Source organism: Rutidosis leptorrhynchoides, chromosome 5, assembly GCF_046630445.1.
Source record: "Rutidosis leptorrhynchoides isolate AG116_Rl617_1_P2 chromosome 5, CSIRO_AGI_Rlap_v1, whole genome shotgun sequence".
NCBI classification, from domain to species: Eukaryota; Viridiplantae; Streptophyta; class Magnoliopsida; order Asterales; family Asteraceae; genus Rutidosis; species Rutidosis leptorrhynchoides.
In genome coordinates this window covers 414,595,445-414,621,545 of record NC_092337.1, presented here as the reverse complement: position 1 = coordinate 414,621,545, position 26,101 = coordinate 414,595,445, and the positions used below count along the sequence as shown (strand labels likewise).

At 33.6% G+C, this 26,101-nt stretch overlaps 1 protein-coding gene across 1 annotated transcript; it reads left to right on the top strand.

Moving 5' to 3' along the window:
• Positions 1–2,764: 2,764 nt before the first annotated feature.
• Positions 2,765–24,314, top strand: LOC139849951 (probable polygalacturonase At1g80170). Its single transcript, XM_071839560.1, has 13 exons — positions 2,765–2,994; positions 17,404–17,524; positions 17,577–17,770; positions 18,350–18,482; positions 19,072–19,209; positions 19,306–19,434; positions 19,522–19,692; positions 20,152–20,172; positions 20,266–20,473; positions 21,014–21,095; positions 21,204–21,312; positions 21,497–21,613; positions 23,978–24,314. The coding sequence occupies exons 1-13, from the start codon at positions 2,765–2,767 to the stop codon at positions 24,278–24,280; spliced, it is 1,956 nt and encodes a 651-aa protein (XP_071695661.1). The 3' UTR covers positions 24,281–24,314.
• Positions 24,315–26,101: the final 1,787 nt, after the last annotated feature.

Genomic DNA, 26,101 nt, shown 5'->3' with positions numbered 1-26,101 from the left:
GGAATTAGGTTTTTAGGAAATGGAAGTGTAAATGAGAAACATAAAATGCAAAAATAAAAATGGGAGGGGGATGTGGCCATGTTCTGCCAAGTTTTTGCATGGGGGTGGGAGCCATTGGCCCACTTTGATCTTATGGATAATTGCTTGTGGCCCGAATGCCTGAACGAAACCCGATTCGCGAAAACACCGTTACGCGATTAAATATTCGGAGGAAACATGCACACGCGAAAAATAAAATATAGAAATACTTTATATACACATATGATATAAAAATATCATAAATAAAATAATTTGGATTCGAAAGTCTCAAAAGTCAAATCGTTGATTTGAAAACCGCAATGATTCACCGGATAGAAATCCACGATACGTAGAAACGTACAACTTTAAATAAGAACATATAAATTCATATAACACATAATTAGGAATATATTATTATTAAAATAATAATATAAGTCATAGAAATGACGTGACACGAATAAAAATTAACAGACGTCAAATACTAACAGAAAAAGATAACGAAAAAAGTAGGGCCGTGAGAGAACAAGTCGCTGAAACAAGAGTACTCTCTGATTTTGAAAGAAAGACATGGTTGAATGGGAAAAAATAGTGGCTATACAAGGACAAAATTCAGGCAAATATGATGAAACAAAATTCTATGATTAATGGACCTTAGAAGGGGACGGAAACTCAAAGCATTTTCACAATTTCGTCAAGAGGAGAGCAAGCAAAGACGCTATTAGAGGGCTGCAAATCGACGGTATTTGGTCAGATAATCCACATCAGATCGAGGAAACTTACAGATTCTACTCTTGTAACATCAAAAATGGTAACACTGATCAAGGCACTTTTAATATCCAATTAAATCGTATCTCTAATGTCGATAACATGTTCTTAGAGGGCAAATTCAGTGAAGATGAAGTGTGGAAAGCGGTGCAAAACTGTGGTAGTTCTAAGGTGCTGGGCCCGATGGTTTCAATATGAAATTCTTCAAATAGTTCTGGTGGCTTATAAAAGGTGATGTTGTGAAAGTCTTTGAGTGGTTTTGGAATAAGATGGAAATCTCGAGAGGATGCAACGTGTCTTTTATCACTTTAATTCCAAAAAATGATAATCCGCTAATTCTTACTGATTTTTTGACCGATAAGTCGCATAGGCAGTGTGTACAAAATTTTATCTAAAGTCCTATCTGCTAGACTTGCTAATGTTATACACAAAGTAATCAGGGTCGAAAAAGTGCGTTTATTGGTGGTATATTTATCCTTGATAGTGTCCTCATTGCAGATGAAATAATTGACGATTTAAAAAGAGAAAAAAGAAAGGGTTGATTTTTAAGGTAGATTTTGAGAAGGCCTTCGACAAACTCAATTGGAATTTCATTATTAATACCATGAGGAACTTCAGGTTCGAGGAAAAGTGGGTTAACTGGATATGTGCTTGTCTTTCTTCCGCCACCATCTCTATGTTAGTAAACCGGTCACCAACCGAGGAATTCAAGCCAGAAAAAGGGGTGAGACAAGTTGATCCCATATCCCCTTTTCTTTTTATCATCGCGGCTGAAGGTTTGAATATTTTAGCCAAAAAATCTGTTGACATGGGAGAGTCAAAGGTATTAAAGTGGGCCGAAATAATGTTGCGGTATCCCACTTACAATATGCAGACGACGTGATTTTTTAAGTGAATGAACGAATCAAACCTAACAAACATTATGAAGTTACTCAAATGTTTTGAAAAACTCTCAGGGCTTAAAGTAAATATTAAAAAAAAAAGTAATCTTTATAGGATCGGGATCAATAATGTTGAACTTGCCAATATGGCAAACAAAATAAATTGCTCGCATGGTACACTTCTGTTGACTTATCTTAGGCTACCATCAGTGATAAAATGAATAAGATAAACACATGAAAACTAGTGATAGAAAAGTACGGAAAAAGGCTATCACATTGGAAATCTAAATCCATATCTTTTGGAGGCGGACTTACTCTTGTGAAATCGGTACTTAGTAGCTTGACGCTTTATTATTTTTCCCTCTTTCGTGCTCCAGCAAGTGTAGTAAAGCTTCTCGAATCTCTAAGGTACAATTTTTCTGGGGCGGGTCAAGTGAGAGTAAAAAACTCTGTTGGGTTAAGTAGGATAAGGTCTTACTTCCTTTTGATTCGGGAGGGTTAAACATCGGGTCTTTACATGCAAAAAATCGTGCTCTATTGGGAAAGTGGTGGTGGTAGTTTAAAACCGATCACAACGCTCTTTGGGTTAAAATCATTGCTAGTATTTATGGGCCGGAGGCAGTTTGGATTTTACTAACAGTAACAGGTTTCATGGCGGCACTTCAATGTGGAAAAGAATCATAAAAGCGGGATCAACAATCGATTCATTGGGACTTAATTTTTCAACTTCATTTACAAAAGAAATTAGAAATGGCAGCCCCATGTTTTTGTGGCAGGAACACCGGATTGGAAACTCTAAACTCATGGAGTCATTCAACAGACTCTATGCTCTCGAAAGGAATAAGTCAGTCAGGGTAGCAGATCAAGTTAATAAAGAGCAGGCCGATATTGAATTCTCTTGGGATTGGGTCATGCCCATGCGGGGCAGGGCCCATGATGATCTTAGGTAGCTGGAATCACTTCTATCGACGACTCATCTAACCAGTGGCTCGGATGACAATTGGAAATGGTCCATGGAAACGGATGGAACATTTAGAACAAAAACGTTAACATCATTGATTGACTCAAAGCGAATAAACATTCTGAACTAGAGAGAAACAATGAGAAACAAAGGTATCCTTCAAAAGGTTGAAATTTTTGTGTGGCGAGTTTCTCAAAAAAGGATTCCGGCTCGTGTTGAACTTGACAAACGAGGTATTGATCTTGATACTATTATTTGCCCATTATATTTGACTGAGCCAGAATCTGTTGATCATATTTTATCACAATGCCCTCGTGTGATCGAGTTATGGAATCATGTTTTAAAGTGGTGGAACATCCCTATTGAAATGTCCCATTCATATCGATTATAAACGTTCCATATTAATTGATTTCGTTGCGAGGTTTTGACCTCTATATGAGATGTTTTTCAAAGACTGCATTCGATTTTTAAACAAATCATAACCTTTATTTTATCGATAAAGGTTTAAAAATATTACGACGATTATCAAATAATGATAATCTAAAATATAGTGTTTTCATACGATTATTACATAATGGTTTACAATAATATTACACATCAATTTAAATATTTGAATGCAGTTTTTAAACAATATTATACAAGCATGCTGACTCCAACTCTTGTCCATAAATTAGCATGCAACAGCGGAAACTCTTAATAATCACCTGAGAATAAACATGCTTTAAACGTCAACAAAAATATTGGTAAGTTATAGGTTTAACCTATATATTTATCAAATCATAATAATAGACCACAAGATTTTCATTTCCATTTTTCAATAACATGCAATCTTCATAAAAATCATTCATATGGTGAACACCTGGTAACCGACATTAACAAGATGCATATAGAATATCCCCATCATTCCGGAAAACCCATCGGACATGATAAACTCGAAGTACTAAAGCATTCCAAGTTTCAGAATGGGGGTTGTTAGTTCCCGTAGATCTACCTTTAGGATTCGCGTCAATTAGGGGTCAGTTCCCTAATTCTTAGGCTACCAAGCTAAAAGAGGCATATTCGATTTCGATCATTCAACCATAAAATGTAGTTTCACGTACTTGTGTCTATTTTGTAAAACATTTATAAAACTGCATGTATTCTCATCCCAAAAATATTAGATTTTAAAAAATGGGACTATAACTCACTTTCACAGATTTTTACTTTGCCGAAAATAAGACTTGGCCACTGGTCGATTCACGAACCTATAACAAATATGTACATATATATCAAAGTATGATCAAAATACATTCACAATATTTTTATTACGTTTTAACGATTTAAGTTTATTAAGTCAGCAGTCCTCGTTAGTAACCTATAACTAGTTGTCCACAGTTAGATGTACAGAAATAAATCAATATATATATTATCTCGAATCAATCCACGACCCAGTGTCTACAAGTCTCAGACTCGATCACAACTCAAAGTATATATATTATTTTGGAATCAACCTCAGCCCTGTATAGCTAACTCAAACATTACTGCATATAGAGTGTCTATGGTTGTTCCAAATAATTTATATAGATGGGTCGATATGATATGTCAAAACATTGTATACGTGTCTATGGTATCCCAAGATTACATAATATATATTAGAATACATGTATAATACAATATAAGTTGGTTAAGTTATGATTTGTATAGATTTGTTACAAATTTCACGTAGCTACAACAAGCAAAATTATCCAATCTTGTTTTACCCATAACTTGTTCGTTTTAAATCCGTTTTGAGTGATTCAAGTTGCTATGGTTTTACATTGAACTTAAGTTTATGAATCTAAACAGAAAAATAAGTTTAAAGTCAGAAATACAGGTTACAAGTCATTTTTGTAAAGGTAGTCATTTCAGTCGAAAGAACGATGTCTAGATGACCATTTTGGAAAACATACTTCCACTTTGAGTTTAACCATGATTTTTGGATATAGTTTCATGTTCATAAGAAAAATCATTTTCCCAGAAGAATAGATTTTAAATCAAAGTTTATCATAGTTTTTAATTATCCAAACCAAAACAGCCCTCGGTTTTACTACGACGGCGTATATCCGGTTTTACGGTGTTCTTCGTGTTTCCAGGTTTTAAATCATTAAGTTAGCATATCATATAGATATAGAACATGTGTTTAGTTGATTTTAAAAGTTAAGTTATAAGGATTAACTTTGTTTGCGAACAAGTTTAGAATATACTAAACTATGTTTTAGTGATTACAAGTTTAAATCTTCGAATAAGATAGTTATATATATGAATCAAATGATGTTATGAACATCATTACTACCTCAAGTTTAGTAGGTAAATGATGTGTGAAAAGTGGTATATGAATTATTGTATGGAAAATACCGGTTTTAAAGATTACACACACTAACGGGCAGTGTACCCGATCGTGTAGTAGTATAGATAATGATAAAATCCGTGTATCGTTCCAAGGACAGTTATATGTGCAAATTAAGATTGTATAAACTAAATTGTGATTAAGCTAAAATAAATGAAATCAAACTAGTACAAGATATTGGGTTGCCCTTTAACGATGGGCAAATCAATAAAGGAATAAGTTTAAAGACAATATTTTTGGTATTTTAGGTTTATGAAGATGAAAGATAGTTTTTATATCAAATTAAACAAATATGCTCGTCTAGACTTTTTACCCTCGATTTGAATGTTTATTTAGGATTAAGATCGGATCGATTGGTTATGCACGAGAACTAATTGATCGGTTTACCAAGAGTAGTCTTGAATAAACACTCAAACGGGATTACACGATGCAAGTGATGTTCTTGTCATCTAAGACCTCCTATTTGTAATCAACTAATTCAACTAGTCTAAAGACTTGAAGAATGATCAAGTCAATGGTGTGTTGATCATGATCCACTCCTATGTCTACTAATGGTTTAGCTTAGTTCATTCCCTTGGTCCGGTTAAATGTTCAATTCACCCAACCCAAGTAATCAATCAAGTGTGGTAATAAGATCCCTATAAACGTCACTAGATAAGGCAAATTACTAACACCTATTAGTTATATGGAATCGAGTAATGAAAATATGGATAACAGATTCTAGGGAATTGATCATTCACCTAGACAACTACACATATCAAATAAGCTATCCGAAAGTATCTACAAGAGTCGTTCTTACATTCCTATATAGATTAATCGTTTGGACGCAACTTACCCCTTTTGGTAAAAGACGGGCAAACACTTGTCACTAGGTGCAAATCAATATACTAAATCAACAAGATGGTGTTTCTTAGTTGAACAAATATACTAACTAATTGAATCGAAAAGATTAAACTTAACAAGAATGATTCTTGTATTCAAACATCAAACTATCATACTTAAGAACAATCAATCAACCAAAGTAACAATCAACATCTCGGTTATTAATCTAGACAAGCATAAAAAGAACTAGCTAACAATCATATTTAAAGACAATAACAAACTGGAAATAAAGATAGAATTCATTGTGATAACAAGAATCGACCTTTGATATGAATCTTGGATGATGATCCTGATGATTCTTGAATCCGGATTGAAATGATGGATTAGGTGATCCTGGATTACTCCAAGGATCACCTTGAATCGAAACCTCTACCTCTAAAAATGACTGTGTAATGGTGTCTGAAGAATGAAGCTGGAAAGGGGCTTAAAAAGGAAGAATATAGCTGGAAAAGCCAGCGTGCGCGGCGTGCACAAAAGTAGGTGCGCGGGGCGCACTAGCCACCTACCACCTTTTACTTTACAGCTCGATTACACGTCTCAGATCTACTTTACAGAAGAAAAAGGGGATCGTGCGCGGAGGATGTGCGCGGTGTGCACACTTTAATTTTGCGCGGTGCGCATTTATGTTTTGTTTAAACAACTTTCTGATCAAAATTGGTCGTGCGCGGTGGCGTGAGCGGTGCGTGCGCGGAGTGCACACCCAGGGTGCACGTTTTTGTTTCGTCGTTTCTTGTTCTGGTTTTGATCTTTGAGTTGTTTCATTCATTATCTTCAACATTTCTTCAAGTATACAATGATTATATGCTTAATTACAATACAATGAAATATACAAGGAAATAATACAAATAAAAATGTAAAACAATGAAAATGACTTGATATTGCGACTAATGATATGTCTATTTTGAGCAATATCAGTAAACCTACTGGAAGTGACAAGAAATGATCTAGCTTCAAAGGATCTTGGATGGCTTGAAAGTTCTGGAAGTAGGATCATGACACAAAAACAAGTTCAAGTAAGATTTTTACTCGAATTAAGATAGTTTATAGTTATAGAAATCGAATCAAAGTTTGAATATGAATATTACCTTGAATAAGAAAGATAACCTACTGTAAATAATAAAGGTTTCTTGATCTTAGATGATTACTTGGAATGGATTAGAAAGCTTGGAAGTAAACTAGTAAACTTGAAAGGATTTTTGAAGTGTTCTTGAAGTGTTCTTCCTATGATGATTATAGCTTGATTCTTGAAGTAATTTTTGATGAAGATGATGATTAGTTACTAGAAAAATTCATTCATAAGTGTGTGTAGGTGTTGAGAGAGAATTAGAAAGAGAATTGGAAGTGAAATGGAGTGGGTGGTGAGTGGTGAAGGGTGAGTGGGGTTAAAAGGAGTTCTTGTTTTGTTTCCTTGCTCATAAGTCATGCTAGTTGCCAAATGATGGTTCCCACATGTGTTGGTGACTCATAAGGGCTGCTAAGAGCTGATCAGTGGAGTGTATATACCAATAGTAAATACATCTAGAAGCTGTGTATTGTACGAGTACGAATACGGGTGCATACGAGTAGAATTGTTGATGAAAACGAATGAGAGTGTAATTGTGACCAACTTTGATAAGTATGAGTGTTTTGATATGTGTCTTTAAGTCTTCAAAAAGTGTATTAATACATCTTAATACACTACATGTATATACATTTTAACTGAGTCATTAAGTCATCGTTAGTCGTTACATGTAAGTGTTGTTTTTGAAACCTTTAAGATAACGATCTTATTTAATGTAGTTAACCCATTATTTATTATATTTAGTGAGATGTTAAATTATCATATTATCATGATAACATGGTGTATGAATATATCTTAATAAGATATATATATTAAAATGTCGTTACAACGATAATCGTTATATATATAACTCGTTTCGAAACTCTTAATTTAGTAGTCTTGTTTTTACATATGTAGTTTATTGTTACTCACTTAAGGATATATTTAATTATCAATTTATCATGTTAAACATAGTGTATTAATATCTTAATATGATACATATGTATTTAGTAAGACGTTGTTATATCGATAATCGTTATATATATATCATTTCGAGTTTCTGAATTCACTAGTCTCATTTTTATGTATATAACTCATTGTTAGTATGCTTAGTGAGATATTTACTTATAATAATCTCATGTTAACTATATATATATCCATATATATATCATCATGTAGTTGTTACAAGTTTTTAACGTTCGTGAATCGCCGGTCAACTTGGGTGGTCAATTGACTACATGAAACCTATTTCAATTAATCAAGTCTTAACAAGTTTGATTGCTTAACATGTTGGAAACATTTAATCATGTAAACATAGTTTTCATTTAATATATAAACATGGAAAAGTTCGGGTCACTACACCTATTGCCAACTCCTTACCATTTGATCATATTTTTGATGATTCATCTCTTTTAACAGCTACTTCAAAGATGGAAAAACAAATTTGGCAAGGCACCAAATGGGTATGTTCTTACTTCATATTGAAAGCAATAAATGAGATAATTTTCAAGAATCAGGCATGGAATGCTTCTAAAATTCTAACCTCCATTCAAACGTCGAGCTTCGGTTGGTTATCAAAACGTATCAAGAAGTCTTCTCTCGATTGGCACCAATGGATAATTAACCCGGATTCCTATGTTTCGTCAATGAATAATAGAGTGTCGGTAGGCTACTTTCTCTAAGAACTTAGATTGCATAGTTCCAAGTTGTTAAGCTTTTGTTGTTGTTTCTTCGTTAAGCTTCATATATGTATATAGTGTAGTCGTTGTACCTTGTTATATCTTTTCGTTTTTATTCGTTTTTGGGTATATCAATATATGCTTGCTTTCCAAAAAAATAAAAATAAATATTAATTATTAATATGATATATTAATATTAAATATTACTTTTTTTAAGACAAGTATTTAGAATCACTAACGGGGAATGACTCACTTATCCGATCATTTTTCACGCACACATGCGCTTTTAGGTGAAAAACTCCAACTGCATTACAGATGAGGCGTGGGTTTCATGCCAAATCAGATCCATGCCGTGGGTTAATCCGTTTAACGCATGGTCTAATAAGAATTATATATTGATTGTTGGATAATAGGGTTTGAATGCCGGATAAACCTTTGAATCGTGTAGTCACTTTTGCGATAAAGTATTTCGACCCTATACATGATTGCCTTAGGGTTACACGAAATCTTTATTCGGGATAAGACAAAGGCACAACTCCAATATAGGCAATTAAAATTGGAAGTCAAGAACATAGGTAATTTATATATTGTGAATGATCAATTTTTCATCATCATGAAAAGTGAGACAAATACACTCTATTTATAGAGTAGGAAAAGTTGCACCTTTTGGCTAAAGGGTACCATGAATGGTCACACCTTTTGGCTAAGAGGTGTCCATGAACATGAAAGGTTATAACTTTTAATGAAAAGATATCATGAATGGTTACACCATTCCATGAAAACTTATACCATTTCATTAACATTTACCACCATTTCATGATTAGTTGTGTCTTTTGGCCAAAAAGACACCAACTAACAAACACAACCTTTCAATTAGATGACTCTAGTTAGCTTAAACAAGCGTGTACTCCACACTCTCCTAACTTGTTATAAAGCTTAACTAGAAATCCTTTGTCTCAAGTAAATCACCTTATCACACAAAATGACCGATGACACTAAAATCACCAACAATCCCCCCCATTTTAGTGTAATCCTTAGATTTACTTAATAACTTGAACAAACACCCAAACTAATGCGTAAATGGAAATGTTCGTGAAGAATTGAATTTCCACTTAGTATATTATTTACGAGAATTCGAAAATCAGGGTGTTCGTGAAGAATTGAACCCTTCAATTCATTTGAAAACTATAAAATAATATACACATCAGTTTCTTACATTTCTCTAATGTTCGTCTTGACGCTTTTATAAGCCATGCGTCCATATCCTTTCATGAGTATATAGGAAGCCAAGTCCAAGCTTCTTTGAAGTGGCAAACTTCATACTCACATAGGTAACTCTTTTCCGTCTTGCACCCGCATATGCAATTTTTCAAAAGAGGCATTAAGAAGTTTAACTTCAACCTACTCCACTTACGGGTCTAAACACATATTTTGAGATCAGTATATTTATGTGTTTCAATCTTCAGAAAGTAAGCTTACCTCATTGAATTCAGCTCCTAGCGTTGTACTAGAAGGGAATTGGGCGTCTCACTTTAGAAGATTTAATGGACTTCAATCCCATAACATTAGCCAAATTGCGCGCTTCCGGCTAATGCTTTTATCAAGTGATTTTCCAAAATTTGTTGTGACCCAACAAAATCCACATACATCACTCCATTCGTGATCACCTCACGAAACACAATTTGTCTAAGGCATAAGTGTCTGAACTTTCACTTGTTTCAATTACATGCCTTAGTCAAATGACATATCATAACTAGGGATCACTATGAACTTTAATTTTGTTCATTATGATTTCAATCAATTTCTTTTTTTTTTTTTTTTTTTTTTTTTTTTTTTTTTTTTTTTTGAAAGGCAATGTTAGTGGTTAGAGTTAATTCACGAAAATCCCCCCCCCCCCCCCCCCCCCGAGACTCGAACCCTTGGTCTCCTCGAACACCATGTTAACATGGTGACCAATGAGGCAAAGCCCCATTGGCTCAATCAATTTCTCTTTACAATCCTTTTATCCAAGGATTAACCAAATTCTTATTTTACCATAAGAAACTTGCAAGTACTCAAGTTAATTGATTTATTATACATTACACATGTCCACTCAACTTACCAATGTAAACTTTATAATTGGTACACCCTTAATAATGGATCCTTATTATCGTTATGTACACAATTATTACCATTACGTTAGATAGTAAGATTAAAATTATAAATAAATCTTTGTCAATCCACTTCTAGAACCAAGAAGTAATGACAAGTGTATAGTGTCAATAATCTCAACATCAATACTTTGATCCATGATACTTCATCTATACCAAGTTTCAAAATCCAACAACTTGTAGATGTATCATATTTTTGATCAATAGTAAACTAGTAGAATTTTAATACTTTAAGGATTCCATCTTGACTTATGACTTATGAAGTTAAAATGAATTCTAGTTACTGTTTGACATTTGAGTCGTCTAACGGTTACATGCAAACCAGATTTAAAACGTGAAACTAATTCACATATTTCACTCAATTGCATCATTGTATGAATACAATATACAATCATCCCTCTATTTGCAGACACCATTGTCCACAAATTATCAATCATCATTAATCAATGATATAATATGGGATATTGGAATTCATAGTCACTCCAAAATCATAAAAGCAATTTGTGAAAGTAGGTTTAATGAACCGTCAAAACCATAAATCCCTTGTCACTTTTTCGTTTTAACAAAACCGTTAAATAACAGAATTAGGAATCGACATTAAAACCACGAAGTATGTTATGTAAAATCCTGGGCATGCATGAAGCCATATATCAAAACCATCAATAACCAGATTTGTCAAACCAACTTCGGAATGGAAGATTGACATGTATATACATACAGACAGTTACTTAAAAAACAACTATTACCAGTTTGAATTTACCGTGAAAGAACAAATAGAATGGATTTTCTATTTTGTCAATATATGCAGCACTAAATGCATACTTTGTGAAACTATATATGGCCTAAACAATTATATTAATTTGCCACCACATATGTCTCATGGATCAGAAATTGCATTAAAAACATGAAATTTTATTTGTGGCAATAATTTAAATTTTAGCGCCAGTTTCTTCAAAAGATTTTCCACATAATGAGATTTGTGAATTAACCAAATTAACATCTCGATTCTATTCATGTTAATTTGTTCATGTAAATTTCATGCTTCCATTCCTATTATGTCAATCATGGCATAAAAATAAATAAGATTGATAGAAATTGCGTACTCGGTATGTAGGATGATCCACCATAATTAGTAATTATCTATAGTATACATTAAATCTCTAAAATGATGATGTCATAAATAAACATTTTCTAAGCATAAAAATAATTCAAAATAAAAAAGAAAAATTTTAAGACATCTTTGATGATGTCATTATTTTATATTAATTTAATTAAGAAAAATAATACAAAATCTTTTATAAAAAGAAATAATAATCTCTCCTAAATTGTACAATCTTCTACATAACATCAAATGAACACATTTAAAAATTTTAAAGCATATTGTACAACCTTTATATAATAATTGTATTTTAATTTTCTAAAAAAAATTTCAAAATGCATTTATTATTACTAATAATTACTAAAAAAAATACTCAATTTTTAGCAAACTTTATTATTATTATTCATTTTTATTATAATAATTATAATTATAATAATTATATTATTAATATACAAATATGGATTCTCTTTACGAGATTAATTACGTTACATATGTATGCAAAAATACATGTCTCTATACATTAGTAAAAACAACGACAAGTTTCTTAGTCGAACGGGTCATTAAAATAAATGACTTTAGCATTTACATTCACTTAATACCTAAAACATGTCATTAAATTATTTCGTTTAAACAAACCCGTAATTTTACGGGTCATTTCACTAGTTCTTGAACCATATGCTTCCAGGCAAGATCTCATGAATTTTAATCTCGATCGAGTATGCAGAACCATATATGTTCTTGTGCCAAGATTCATGTTGTCTTATATCAATCCACGCGTTCATTTTATATACGGGAGTAATATTCATACATGTGACTTCATGGTCAATTCGCTTCAAAACAGAAACTAAAATCATGAATGCATATGTCGTGTGTTGCTTCAATTCTTCATGTCATCTTTGAATCAAACACATACACGGAATAATTTGTCAACCTTATTCCATCAAAGGTTTATCACAAAATAAATACTTTATCGCTTTGTTGGATAATAGGGTTTGAATGCCGGATAAACCTTTGAATCGTGTAGTCACTTTCGCGATAAAGTATTTCGAACTTATACATGATTGCCTTAGGGTTACACGAAATCTTTATTCGGAATAAGATAAAGGCACAACTCCAATATAGGCAATTAAAATTGGAAATCAAGAACATAGGTAATTTGTATATTGTGAATGATCAATTTTCCATCATCATGAAAAGTGAGACAAATACACTCTATTTATAGAGTATGAAAAGTTGCACCTTTTGGCTAAAGGGTACCATGAATGGTCACACCTTTTGGCTAAGAGGTGTCCATGAAAGGTTATAACTTTTAATGAAAAGATATCATGAATGGTTACACCATTCAATGAAAGCTTATACCATTTCATTAAGGTTTACCACCATTTCATGATTAGTTGTGTCTTTTGGCCAAAAAGACATCAACTAACAAACGCAACCTTTCAATTAGATGAATCTAGTTAGCTTAAACAAGCGTGTACTCCACACTCTCGTAACTTGTTATAAAGCTTAACTAGAAATCCTTTGTCTCAAGTAAATCACCTTATCACACAAAATGACCGATGACACTAAAATCACCAACATTGATGTGTCTTTAGCCTCATCTGAATACAATACTTGAATTTTCTAATATGTGTAGGTTGTGTTAATTCAGTTTGTCACTTTGTTTTATCTTTTTATTGTTTGTTACTCTTTGTGTAAAATAGTAAGAGAGGATGAATAAATTAGCAATTTTTATAGTAATAAAAAATAAGAATTTACAACTTTGATGATATATTTATTTGTAATTCACAGTTTGTCTACTGGTACTGTAAAATTTTCATTTGCAACAATATATGAGCCATCTAATTTAATTTAACTATCTTCTAAATCTCTATATAAAAGTGAATAATTTGTTTATAAAGAGTAAATTTTATCAATCAAAATATTGTGGACCGGCCTTGTCACCTTACCATGTATATGAATAAAATTCAAGATTTTAACACACCACGAATTCTCACAAATCTCAAGAACCAAAAATTTCCCGCTCAATAATCACTTCTTAGTAATATACACCTCCCTAACTAACATGCATTGATCGAAAGCCTCTAAGACCATATTTGACCCAGCGCGATCGGGCCTTTTTTGGGTTCATCACGCCCCCACCGCGCCCCAACGCGACGCCATCGGAGAAAATAGGTTCCGGCATGATGGTTGCATCACTTGCAGAGGGGAGGGGTGATGGAGGAGGAAGCCAATGGGACTGCAGCACGTGTCTTCAACCGATATATTTATATCCGTTTGAATTTTTTTTTCTTTTATAAATACCAAATTTCTTATACCATTTTACACACACTACTTTAAATTCTATACTTCAAAATAAAATCTAAACTTGTCTAAAAAAATGTCACAAAATTTGTTTAATGCTTTTGATATGTGGAATTCGGATGATCAACAAGATTCGGATGATCGTTGTAATTGTGTTGGATGTTTAGTTTTTAAAAAACTTGTAACCGTGTTTGTTTGTGTTTAATAAAGGTCTGTTAAAAAAATGAATGTTCTTTGTGATAATTATTAAAATTAATAATATGAATTAATAATAATAATAATAATAATAATAATAATAATAATAATAATAATAATAACTACTCAAACAAAAATGAAAAATAAATAAAAAATGTGGACCAACAACCCCCATCACACCTTCATCACGCCTACCATTACAAACTCCATCACGCCATCACGCCATCACCCTCTCACCTCTTCCACATCAGCAATATACCCCACAAAAACCTCATCACCATTAAAAATGGTCTAACAATCATCCCAATTCTACTTGGGATCCAAGAAGTTATATCATTACTAATGTTAATGATGTGATGAAATGTGATGATGAGTTTTTGTGTGGTATAGTATTGATGTGTCAAATGCTATGGAAGAAATGTTTGTAGTGATGATGAAATGGTCGAGTGTAATACTATAGAATGTCCCACTTTTTTTTTTTTTTTTAATTTGATTGGTCCATATTTTGTTCCCTCATTTGTCTAACTAGAGGTAGGTCCATAGCGCTTCGCTGCTAGTATTCGAGTGGACGTCTATAGGATCTATGTATTTGCTGCTAACAGTTTTTAGTTACAAATCATTACAGCCCTAGCAAGAAAAAGAATGTTTAGAATCAATTTTTCAGTTTGATGCTATGGGAGCTTTAATGTTGTTCTTGGATTAGAACATACAAATATGCTACAAACATTTACCAATCAAATTGAGAGGCCATGTCAAAAGAGGGCACTTGACTTCATGTTAATCGCAGCAACTGGAATAATCAAACAAACACCCAGTGAGTGCAGCACTTACAATTGAATTCCAGCAAAAGCTTGCGAGCAACCTAAAAAGAAAAGGGAAAGAGACATGGTTATGAACAAATCGAATCAGAAAGGAAGAACCCAAAAAGAAAGCAAATGTGCTTAACACTCGCAGGTTGTAACAATGGTAGATTCACAGTAGTAATAAAAATTCATATGTGTGAATTGTATTGATTCGATAATACTTCTTTCATTAGAGTTTTGCACGCTTAATCAACCTTTCTATTAGAAGCAAGCCTAATATTAATCGCCATAGTAACTAAAAAGTAAACAATAACAACAGCTCACTTGTTCAATCAGAGCTACTGTGGAAGCATGAAAAAAAATACATATATCCTTGCTGGGATTCATAAAAGGGTTCAATGTAACTTTAAAATATATCTTAACAACGCATATTATCAGTATTAAGTAACAAAATAACGATTACCACAAAAAAAAAAAAAAAATAAATAAATAATATCTAAGCACATTATCAATAAGATCTGCAGAATCTATATAAACAACCCGAAAACAAATAGCTAAACGTTATCCAATGACATAATTCAAGTACAAAATGCACTAAATACACATTTGAAGTAAAAATCGTAGATTTTCTTTTGTATAACAGGGAAATAATCACACTGATGCTTATCACATTCTAACACTAATTTAAACCATAAAGTTCTCAAATTTCAAACTGGAGAACAAAAATTTAACATACCTTCTTGCAATTGTTCTCTGATGTCTTTGAACTTTAACAACGCAGGAAGCAAAGTTAACACGCAATAGCAAGTACATAAAGCCAAATGCTACAATTTAAACTACCATTCAAACTGACAAAACATGCAAACTATAACTTTTCATTTATGGTTTAAAATTTGTGAGAATTTAGGAATTCCATCAATCTTGAAACACCTCACTGACGAAACCCTAAATTCCAACCTTAAAACAACCGGGTACAAAAAGTTAATGAAACAATTAAAATTACACTATTTGGTCTTAATTTCGCTACCTTCCATTTACATCTGCGTTTTTTAGTGCCGGAATTCCAACAATAAACAACCAAAAAAAGTCACTAAATACACTAATTTCAACGAAAACCTTAGCAATAATACGATGTAACTTGTAAAATTAAAACCTAGAAGCCATAAAACATTATATCCCTAAACAAAGGTGAAGAAAAACTGTTACCTCATCAATTGTAGAAAGAAACGAAAAAACATGAGCCGATTAAAAGAGTCGGTCGAGGAAAACGGCGAGTACCGTCGGTATTAGTAGCAGCAGAGATGATGGTGGATGAGGAGACGGTAGCAGCGGCGGTGTTGGTAAGACCAACGGAGACGGCGGTGTCGGGAACACCAGTGCCGACGGTCCAACGGCGACGGCAATGGATCTAGCAACGGCGATAGTGGTGGTAGAAGTGTTGGATGTGGTGATTTGGGAGTGATTTTGGCGATGGTATCGGCTATGTATTAGCTGGAATTGATTGCAAAAAATGGGGCAAATTACTTTACGGTCTGTCCATTATAAGTAGAGGAATATGTTTTACTGTTCCTACCGACCAACTAAGCCCAAAGCGACAACTATAAAGGGACGAGGACAAAAATTATACACATAAAACTACAATGCCATGTTTGGCTGGTATACCTTATGTAATGGTTCGTCATGGATTCAATTTATTGCTAACAAGATCGTTTAATAAAGTCTTATTAAAAACTAATACACCGGTTCCACATATCATTTTTCTCTTTCTTACTACTGGTTCGACTCTTATTACTTGGAACCAAATCCACGAAAAAGGGTTTATGTCTATAACAAACACCTCGTAACTGTAATGAAATCCGGATCAACTGACTCTGTACTCAAAGTGTTTGACGAAATGCCTAAATGAGACGTAGTTCCATGGACCATACTTATTTCAGGCCTTAAGTGAAATGGGTTGTCAAGAAATGCATTGGATTCTTATAGTCAAATGGTTTTGCAAGGATTGTTGAGATTTTGTCTCCGTGTTCGTTAATTATCGGTGTATTTAGTTACAAAAGAATGTAACAACAAGGACTTGAAGTTCATAGTAGAGTGATTGTTCTTGGTTTGAGGTTGAATGTGTTGTAGGAAGTGCATTTGTTGATCATTACATGAACATGGGCACAACACGATATTGTTTAAAATTGTTCAACGATTTACTGGAAACGAATCTTGCAACGTGGAGTCGGTTACTGTGAGGTTTTTGTGTGTTTGGAATGTTAGAAAAGTTGGAGTTGTTTTTGCTGTTGTGCCTAATCTGGTCGCCTTTTGTTATTTGTTTAACGGTTTTAGTCAGGAGAGTTTTGTTATAGAAGAAAGAAAGTTGCATTGTTACACCATTACGGTGGGATAGGGTGAATTTCATGTGTTTAGAATGCCTTGTTTGAACTTTATAGTGCTTGTGGTTTCTAACCGATGCAAAAAGATCGTTTGATGTTATTCCAACAAAGGATGTGATTTATTGGGGTTCTATGGTTGCTAGTTACGCGTATAACGGGCTTGCAAGTAATGCTCTGAAGATCTTCTTTATGATGCTAGCATGGCGAAAGAAGCAATCAGTTTGCTCATTTTTTGTGTACCTGGCAAACAGGTCAGGTTGAGTCAGTTTGACAGTTTTGGGTTGTAATGGGTCATGGGTCAAACGGGTCAAATTTTCTAAACGTGTTCAAATGGGTCAGGTTGGGTCGGGTTGGGTAACAAGTCAAAATGGGGCATGGGTCCAAATGGGTCATATACTTCTACATTTGATTTTTTACATTTTATATATTATTTTAGTTATTACAATTTATATATTTATTATATATATATAAGAAAATAGTAATATACATAATGAGTGATTATAACCATGAATGATTTCATAAATGTTTGACATATGAAACTTGTTATGCTCGACCCCTTTGAACCGAAAGCTTGACCCAGTTGACCCAAATTTGAGAGTATGGGTCTCAATTGCCAGGTCTAATTTTTTGGCTTGCTAAAATTATCTAGCTGAAATCTTGATATTCTTATTGGATAACAGGTTCATTGTTTTGTGTTAAAACTAGTGTTTGATATGTATGGAAAATGTTGCAAAATAGAAATCTCAGTATCGATAACCGAAAATGTCTCGAGAAGAACTCTTGCAGTATGCAATTCCTTAATAACTATTTTTTTCTCTCTCACAATGTAGTGTCAGTGAAGATGTGATTGAATTGTTTGGTTTGATGGTTGATGAAGAAGACACTGGGTTTAATTTCATGAAGTTAGTCTTTCCACCACAGTCAATGCATTGTCAAAATCATCTTATTGTAGTTGGACAAAATGTAATCCGTTACATAATTGTGCTGCGAAATCTGGTTTTGATCGTGATATTGCAGTCTCGAGGTCTTTAATCCAAAGTTATTGAAGGTTTAACGATTGAATGCCACAATAGGGTTCACCGCAATGAGCGGTAGGAAGGATAATTGCACTAATTATGGTTATAAAGCTTGAGCCTGAGGGCCCCACTAGCAACAAAGATGCAAAGAGACATGCTTACAGTTAGCAAGAAACAGTTGTGAGTATTTGTGGGCCCACACGACATACACTTTTTGACATATATTGTTCTAAAACAAGAGTTTGATGCAAAGCAAAGGTATCCAGAACATGTATATTCTTACACTTGAAGTATTGGTCATGTAGGAAATCTTTCACCTTCATGTACTTTAAAGGCAAGACAGATATATATGACCCATAAAATTGCCCATTTTTAGCACTAATATATACATATCCATATATAAATTATTATATCATGTCTTCATTTTTTGATTTAAACACCATACAGTATACTGAAGCCAGTAAAGCTCATAAATCATGAGCAACATCTTATTTATTTACTTGCTTGCTATGTTATTATTTTCTGACACGTGTAAGACGAAACGTATACAAATACAAAACGATGATATCGATTTCTCTCGCTTTCCTTCATGGTCAAGTGAATATGGTAGCAAATATCTTGTAAATGTTGATAGTTTCGGTGCTGTTGGAGATGGAGTTTCTGATGATACAACGGTGAATATGATAATAATGTTATTTTTATGATAAATAAATAAGTTTTAATAATAATTCATAGGGGAATAATTTTCATCTTTTTATTTTACGTAATAGGCGTTTAGTAATGCATGGAAACAAGCTTGCTCTACGACATCAGCAGTGCTTTTGGTTCCTCCTGATCGAACATATCTAGTTAACGCAACACGGTTTAAAGGGCCTTGTGCTGAAGATTTTATCATCCAGGTAATCTAACTCTTAACTATAGATGTTTTCATTACATCATTATCATTATAACCATATATTTGTTTATTTATTAACAACGTGATACAGATCGATGGAACAATTGTAGCACCGAATGAACCTAAAAACTGGGATCCTAAGAATCCTAGAATCTGGCTCTACTTTTCGAATCTCACGAGAGCCCATTTTCTAGGAAATGGAGTTATTGATGGATCAGGGAGTAAATGGTGGGCTGCATCTTGCAAAAGAAACAAAACAAATGTAAAAATCTTATTATCCTTCATTAACATCGATGTTCGACTTGGATGCGTTTGATAAAACTGAATGATTGAGCGTTGAATGGTTTATAATTTGAATCATTCAAAGGTTCTGAATGACAATAACATATTTGATAATCATTTTAATGAACGATGTAAATGACGTAAAATTACCTTATTGACTTGTTGTATGAATAAAAAAACATTATAGTTCTTTAATAAGTGTTTATTTATATAATTTAAAGATGGTATATTACATAAAATTTTGGTGCTTAATGGTTAAAAGAGTATTTCAACTCTTAACGAGCACCATATGTCATTCAGATGTCAAAAACAAACGCGCTGAATGCTCAGCGTTGTACTGAACCATTCAATTAAGAGGTAATCAAACGCAACCTTAACCAATAAATAACATACTAACTCACCTTTTTTCGTTCTTTATGTTTATTCGGGTCCTCTGCAGCCTTGCGTAGGAGCTCCAACGGTAACAAATTTAGTTTTCCTTACAGTTTATTTAACTTTCAAACAATCGTTCAAATTTAAAAATATGAAAGTTCTTTAAAATGGACGAATGCAGGCACTAACAATTGACCAAAGCTCATCTATAGAAGTCAATGGTCTTACTATTCAAAACAGCCAACAAATGCATTTCGCAGTATCACGCTCTGAATCTGTTCGAATCTATAATGTTGTAGTCTCGGCTCCTGAAGACAGTCCTAACACCGACGGAATCCATCTTACTGCATCGAAAAATGTAGTTATTGAGGACAGTAAAATTGGTACAGGTAATTTATTCAACAATTTTTTGCTTCAGTTTGTAAGATACACCTTCATATTTAAAATCCATGAAAGTTACCTATTCGTTGAGGGGTTAAATTTTGTCTTATAAGTCAAGCATACTATCTTTTTAATTCAAAACAAATATAAATTCTACAAATTTTATAACCACTATGAACCTTACAATGCATTTTGAACTTGCAAATGCTGTTCCTTTTAAATTTATTTGTTGGTGTCTCTCGAAGAAAGGTAACTTCGCAAAAGATAAACTGAGTAACATAGTTACAAATAGGCTTGAGTAAACCGAAATGTAACTATATTAGCTCATACATTCATAGTGTGTATCGTACTTTTTGGGCTTTCATTATTGCAGGTTGCCACGTCACTAAATTACATACAATAGCAATAAACTGAAAGTTCATTACACACAATGTAACCCCAAGTAGTTTGTTGCATGCTATGAACATCAGAGCAAAAATAATTACATTTCTGTACACTTAAGCCTTACGAATATCAGCGATTCATATAACTTTGCATGTGCAATTTAGGTGATGATTGCGTATCAATCGTAAGTGGTTGCTCTAATATCAAAATGAAGACCATATATTGTGGTCCTGGTCATGGAATCAGGTTCTTTTCTATTTATAAACAATACATAGTTTCTAATATTTAGCCATTAGCAGACAACCATAAAAATCCAATTTTTTTAATAATTCTGTACAATTTTGGCTATATCAGTATAGGAAGCCTTGGAAAAGGTAACTCTACAGATTTTGTTACAGCAGTAGTCCTTGATACGGCGATCATTAAAGGTGCTACAAATGGCCTCAGAATTAAGACGTGGCAGGTAACATAAGACATGGTTCCAGTGAAAGTTGCAAAATTACTTTTATTAGCAGCTTCAATAATTAGATTTATTTATTTATATCTACGTATTATTGTGATTGCAAAAAAGTTTTTTGTGTTGACAAGTTTCCTTAGGGTGTTTTAGATACTTTGTACAACAGTTGCTTACTTGTTTATGTGAACAGGGAGGATCTGGTTACGTTAGAGCTGTCCGATACCAGAATGTTCAAATGGTAGATGTGGCCAACCCCATTATTATCGATCAATTCTATTGCGATTCACCTAAAACTTGTCAAAATCAGGTATATATAGTCCACATCCTTCAATACTTAGATTACATATTGATGAAAAGGGTTGGAAACGGTCACGGGTTAAACCAGTTTGGCTGCGTATATCAGAGTAAAAAAATACTCAACTTAACCATTTACCCGTTAACATTCTTTGCATATTGATCATATAACATTTTCATTTAGTGGATCTTGCTTATATGATGTGAGAAAAGAATGCATAATGGGTCAAATGGGTCAAAAGTTACAGAAAGTATTGTTGGGATCGAACCCGCACACATATCACTTTCGAGATCAATCCCCATCACACTAAGAATCACACAACCATGTATAAGTCAATAATTAAACGACAAAGCATACAAATAATACGCACACAACATTTTACGTGGAAAACCTCTTAAGGGAGAGTAAAAACCATGGGACCAGCGGCCACTTAAATTTCACTATATACGAACAATATTACAAGAATGAACGCTCATTACAACACTCTTGAATATTATCACGTATATCTCAACACCTCTCACAAACGGTAGATTACAATAATGAAATTCGCTCCCATCGTTATTGAATCACCGAGAGCACCTCACGGGACGGAGTAAGACGACTCTCATAGACTTTCTATTTTTCTCTCTAACTCCTTCACATTACTTTTCATACAATGACTACTATTAATAGCCAAGGATTCCCTCCACAAAAGTTCCCACAAAAAAAGTTTCCTCCAAAACATCCACCAAATCTTCCCACAAAAACTTTCCACCAAAATATTCCCACCAAAAAACTCCCACCAAACTACTCTTACAATATCTAGATAATTTAAATCAATATCTAACACATCCTTCCCTGATTTAAATTCTCTAAATCTCTATCTCGAAAGTAGATTATTGATCTTCATCTTGTTGCCGCCGAGTTTATCTCAACCGGGACACGCCGCCAAACAATCTCATTGTTAGGAAGACTTTCGACACAAGGAACTCTCCATGATCAACTCTCCACCGAGCCTCTTTATCTTGAACCTCTCTTCAATAACTTCTTCATTTCGTACGATTTCAGCAGCAACTTCAGACACATGTATCTCCCAATCTACTCTTCTGATCACCACAAAAATCGGTCACAAGATAAATCGAAGTGTTTTGAACCCTCTTTCCAAGAATCACGACGATCCAACGGCTAACGAATCTGCAACACCCATTTCTTCTCAACTGTGTTGAAATCGACGAACTAAACTGCATTAGAATTCAGACAATCATATCTCTCGAACGAAAGCTCTAATCTTAGATCCCAACGGCCAGATCGTGTATCAACCTCTTATGAACATATAGTTCAATTTTCACACCGATCCAACGGTTAACGAACCCATACCGTCAATTCTCTTGTCGCTGGCAGAATATGACGAACTGATCTCTTTTTGTCCTTCACGTATTGACTTCCTCCCGGTTATGCGATTCTTCTCTACGAACCCCGCTCTGATACCAGTTTGTTGGGATTGAACCCGCACACATATCACTTTCGAGATCGATCCACATCACACTAAGAATCACACAACCATGTATAAGTCAATAATTAAACGACAAAGCATACAAATAATGCGCACACAACATTTTACGTGGAAAACCTCTCAAGGAAGAGTAAAAATTACGGGACCAGCGGCCACTTAAATTTCACTATATACGAACAATATTACAAGAATGAACGCTCATTACAACACTCTTGAATATTATCACGTATTTCTCAACACCTCTCACAAACGGTAGATTATAATAATGAAATTCGCTCTCATCGTTATTGAATCACCGAGACCACCTCACAGGACGGAGTAAGACTACTCTCATAGACTCTATATTTCTCTCTAACTCCTGCACATTTTTTTTCACACATTGACTACTATTAATAGCCAAGGATTTCCTCCACAAAAGTTCCCATCAAGAAAGTTCCCTCCAAAACTTCCCACCAAATCTTCCCACCAAAATATTCCCACCAAAAACTACCACCAAACTACTCTTACAATATCTAGATAATTTAAATCAATATCTAACAAGTATAAAACTTTATATGGGTTAAATGGGTCTAATGGGTCAAAAGTACAGTTTTATTACAAGAAAGTATAAAAGTTTATGAATCATCTATTACAATAACTTGTGTTGTTACTGATCTTTAATTAGTCTTGTAATCATATTTCATACATATTTTTTTATGAAAAACAAATTTTCTTGGACTAAAACATTCCAGGTTAACCCAACTTACCACACCATAAATAAAGTGGTTTTTGACCTGTTAACCAACCCACCCATTTTACCACCAAACAATCACTCTGGCCGTTCAAAATCAAAATCAAATTCAAATGTTGTTATAGATACATTAATCTTGTGATTCTTTGTACAGACATCAGCCGTTGAAATAAGTCAAATTATGTATCAAAACATAAGCGGAACATCAAAGAGTCCAAACGCAATGATGTTTGCGTGCAGTGATACAGTTCCTTGCGATCACATTGTTCTTAATAACATCAATTTAAGGAGAACAGATGGGAAAACAGCTGGTACTTTTTGCAACTCTGTTAAGGGCTTTAAATACGGCTATGTTCAACCGCCTGCAGACTGTTTGATGCCTATTGATGATTCTTTAATCAAACGATTTGAACATAATGAAACCGAGCGTGAGCATTTGATTCATAGTGAACTTTAGATTGTTTTGGCATCTGAGTGTTGTTTAATATATTGGGTATACATTTTGAGTTTTAGTTATGTAATCATATAGATAGATAGATGGATGATTTATACATCCTTAATCAAAGAATTCTTCAAAATATATATAAATCACTGATGTACATACATGTTTTTTTACGTGTTACTTATAAACATATACACTTGATTCTTATAAATATACACATGGTGAGTCTATAGGCGTTAAGAGTATGCAAATGTGTACCTTGAAATGTTATATTCTTAACATCTTTTGTTTTTCCAAATTGTGTTTATGTAATAATAGTACTCAGTATAGTATTAGTACATACTCATGATTCTTGATCTGCCACAGTATCGGGCAGAATTTAGGCACAAGTGAGTGCGAATTTATCATTAAATACTAATTTAATTGTATATGATACCACTAAATTTAAAGATATGACTCATGTATTTTTAAAATTGATAGCTTTATTGAAAGTAAATAGCGATTATTTAGATTTTGTTTTATAAAGTACCACTAATATTGTATAGGAGCTTTAAGTTTAGATCCTATAATCACGACTGAGCGTGTGTACTTGTGTTATTGCTTATGTTTGCTTAATGATCGCCTACGCGTCTAGGTTATAGGTGTATGTTCGTCGTTTCAATCAGCTAGCTTATTCAATCTTATAGGTATTAAGAGTCTCCACTCAAGACAACTACTGTAATTAGCAATTGATTACCCATTTTAGTTTTACCAAAAGTAAAGCAACGACTAACCGCAACTAACATGTGTTTATACGTCGATTTATCTTAACTTTGAGGTCATGTTTTAACCTATTTCGAAGTCATCTAATCAATGGGAGACTGAAAACTCTTAGCCTGAAAAGAGTTGTATTAAGGTGGTACACTATCAATATTAGACCAATTACAAGTTTACAACAATAGACCGGAGAAATAAACAATCGCATCAATACTACAGTAACATTAACATTTTCTTTAAAAGACTGATCAAATAGTGAATGTTGTCATCAAAAGATAAAGAACTTTTTTTTGGCGGAAAAAAAATTTATAATACGAAAGAAGGTTCATCGAAAATGAAATCTCCTTTAAACTTACAAACCAAGAAACCCTAACATAAGGTAAACAAACCTAATGAATACAAAAGACCTACGGCACTCCAAAACACGATAAAGAATTCGGAAAAAATGAATATCAATATAACCGGTAACCAGTAGATTAAGATTAACATTCATATTCATCTAACGACTGAAATAAAAGCCTCCAACATCCGAAACACTAACCCTAAAACACAAACGCCCAAGCGTATTTTATAAAATCGCCGAACACCTCCAACTCCTCATCGTGAGTCATTTTCTTTATTCTTTTGATTCTCGGTTTTTTAACATTCTCCGATACGGGAGGTGGATCGCTAGAGTTAATAACAAGAACTATTGACACTTACCAATAATACATTTATTATACACAAAAAATAAGAACAAAAAAACAATCAAGTGGCTCCACCTCCATTCCGTCTTCACTAGCCCTAGCGAGAAAGTAACCTTCAAAAGACCCTCAAAGACTCTTGGTGTTAATAACATCTTTCAGAAGAATAGGAAAGACGATAGCATTATTCTACTACTGTTGGCACAAGCCTTGTAAGACCGGAGCCAACGGTAACATCATAGGCTCCGTCACTTTTTGATATTAAATGACCCCATAACGTCCATTTTCGTCAATAAATAGAAGCAATATGATTTCGGCTCAATAAAGAAATAACGCTCCGGATGTGAGCCCAAAGCAATAAAAGTCTAGAATTCGTGACAGATGCAATAAAATGTGA

Coding starts and splice junctions, on each gene's coding strand:
- LOC139849951 (XM_071839560.1), top strand. CDS start 2,765: ATGAGAAACAAAGGTATCCTTCAAAAGGTTGAAATTTTTGTGTGGCGA. Junction 20,173..20,265: donor CTTGCGTAGGAGCTCCAACG/GTAACAAATTTA, acceptor GGACGAATGCAG/GCACTAACAATTGACCAAAG. Junction 21,614..23,977: donor CTAAAACTTGTCAAAATCAG/GTATATATAGTC, acceptor TTCTTTGTACAG/ACATCAGCCGTTGAAATAAG.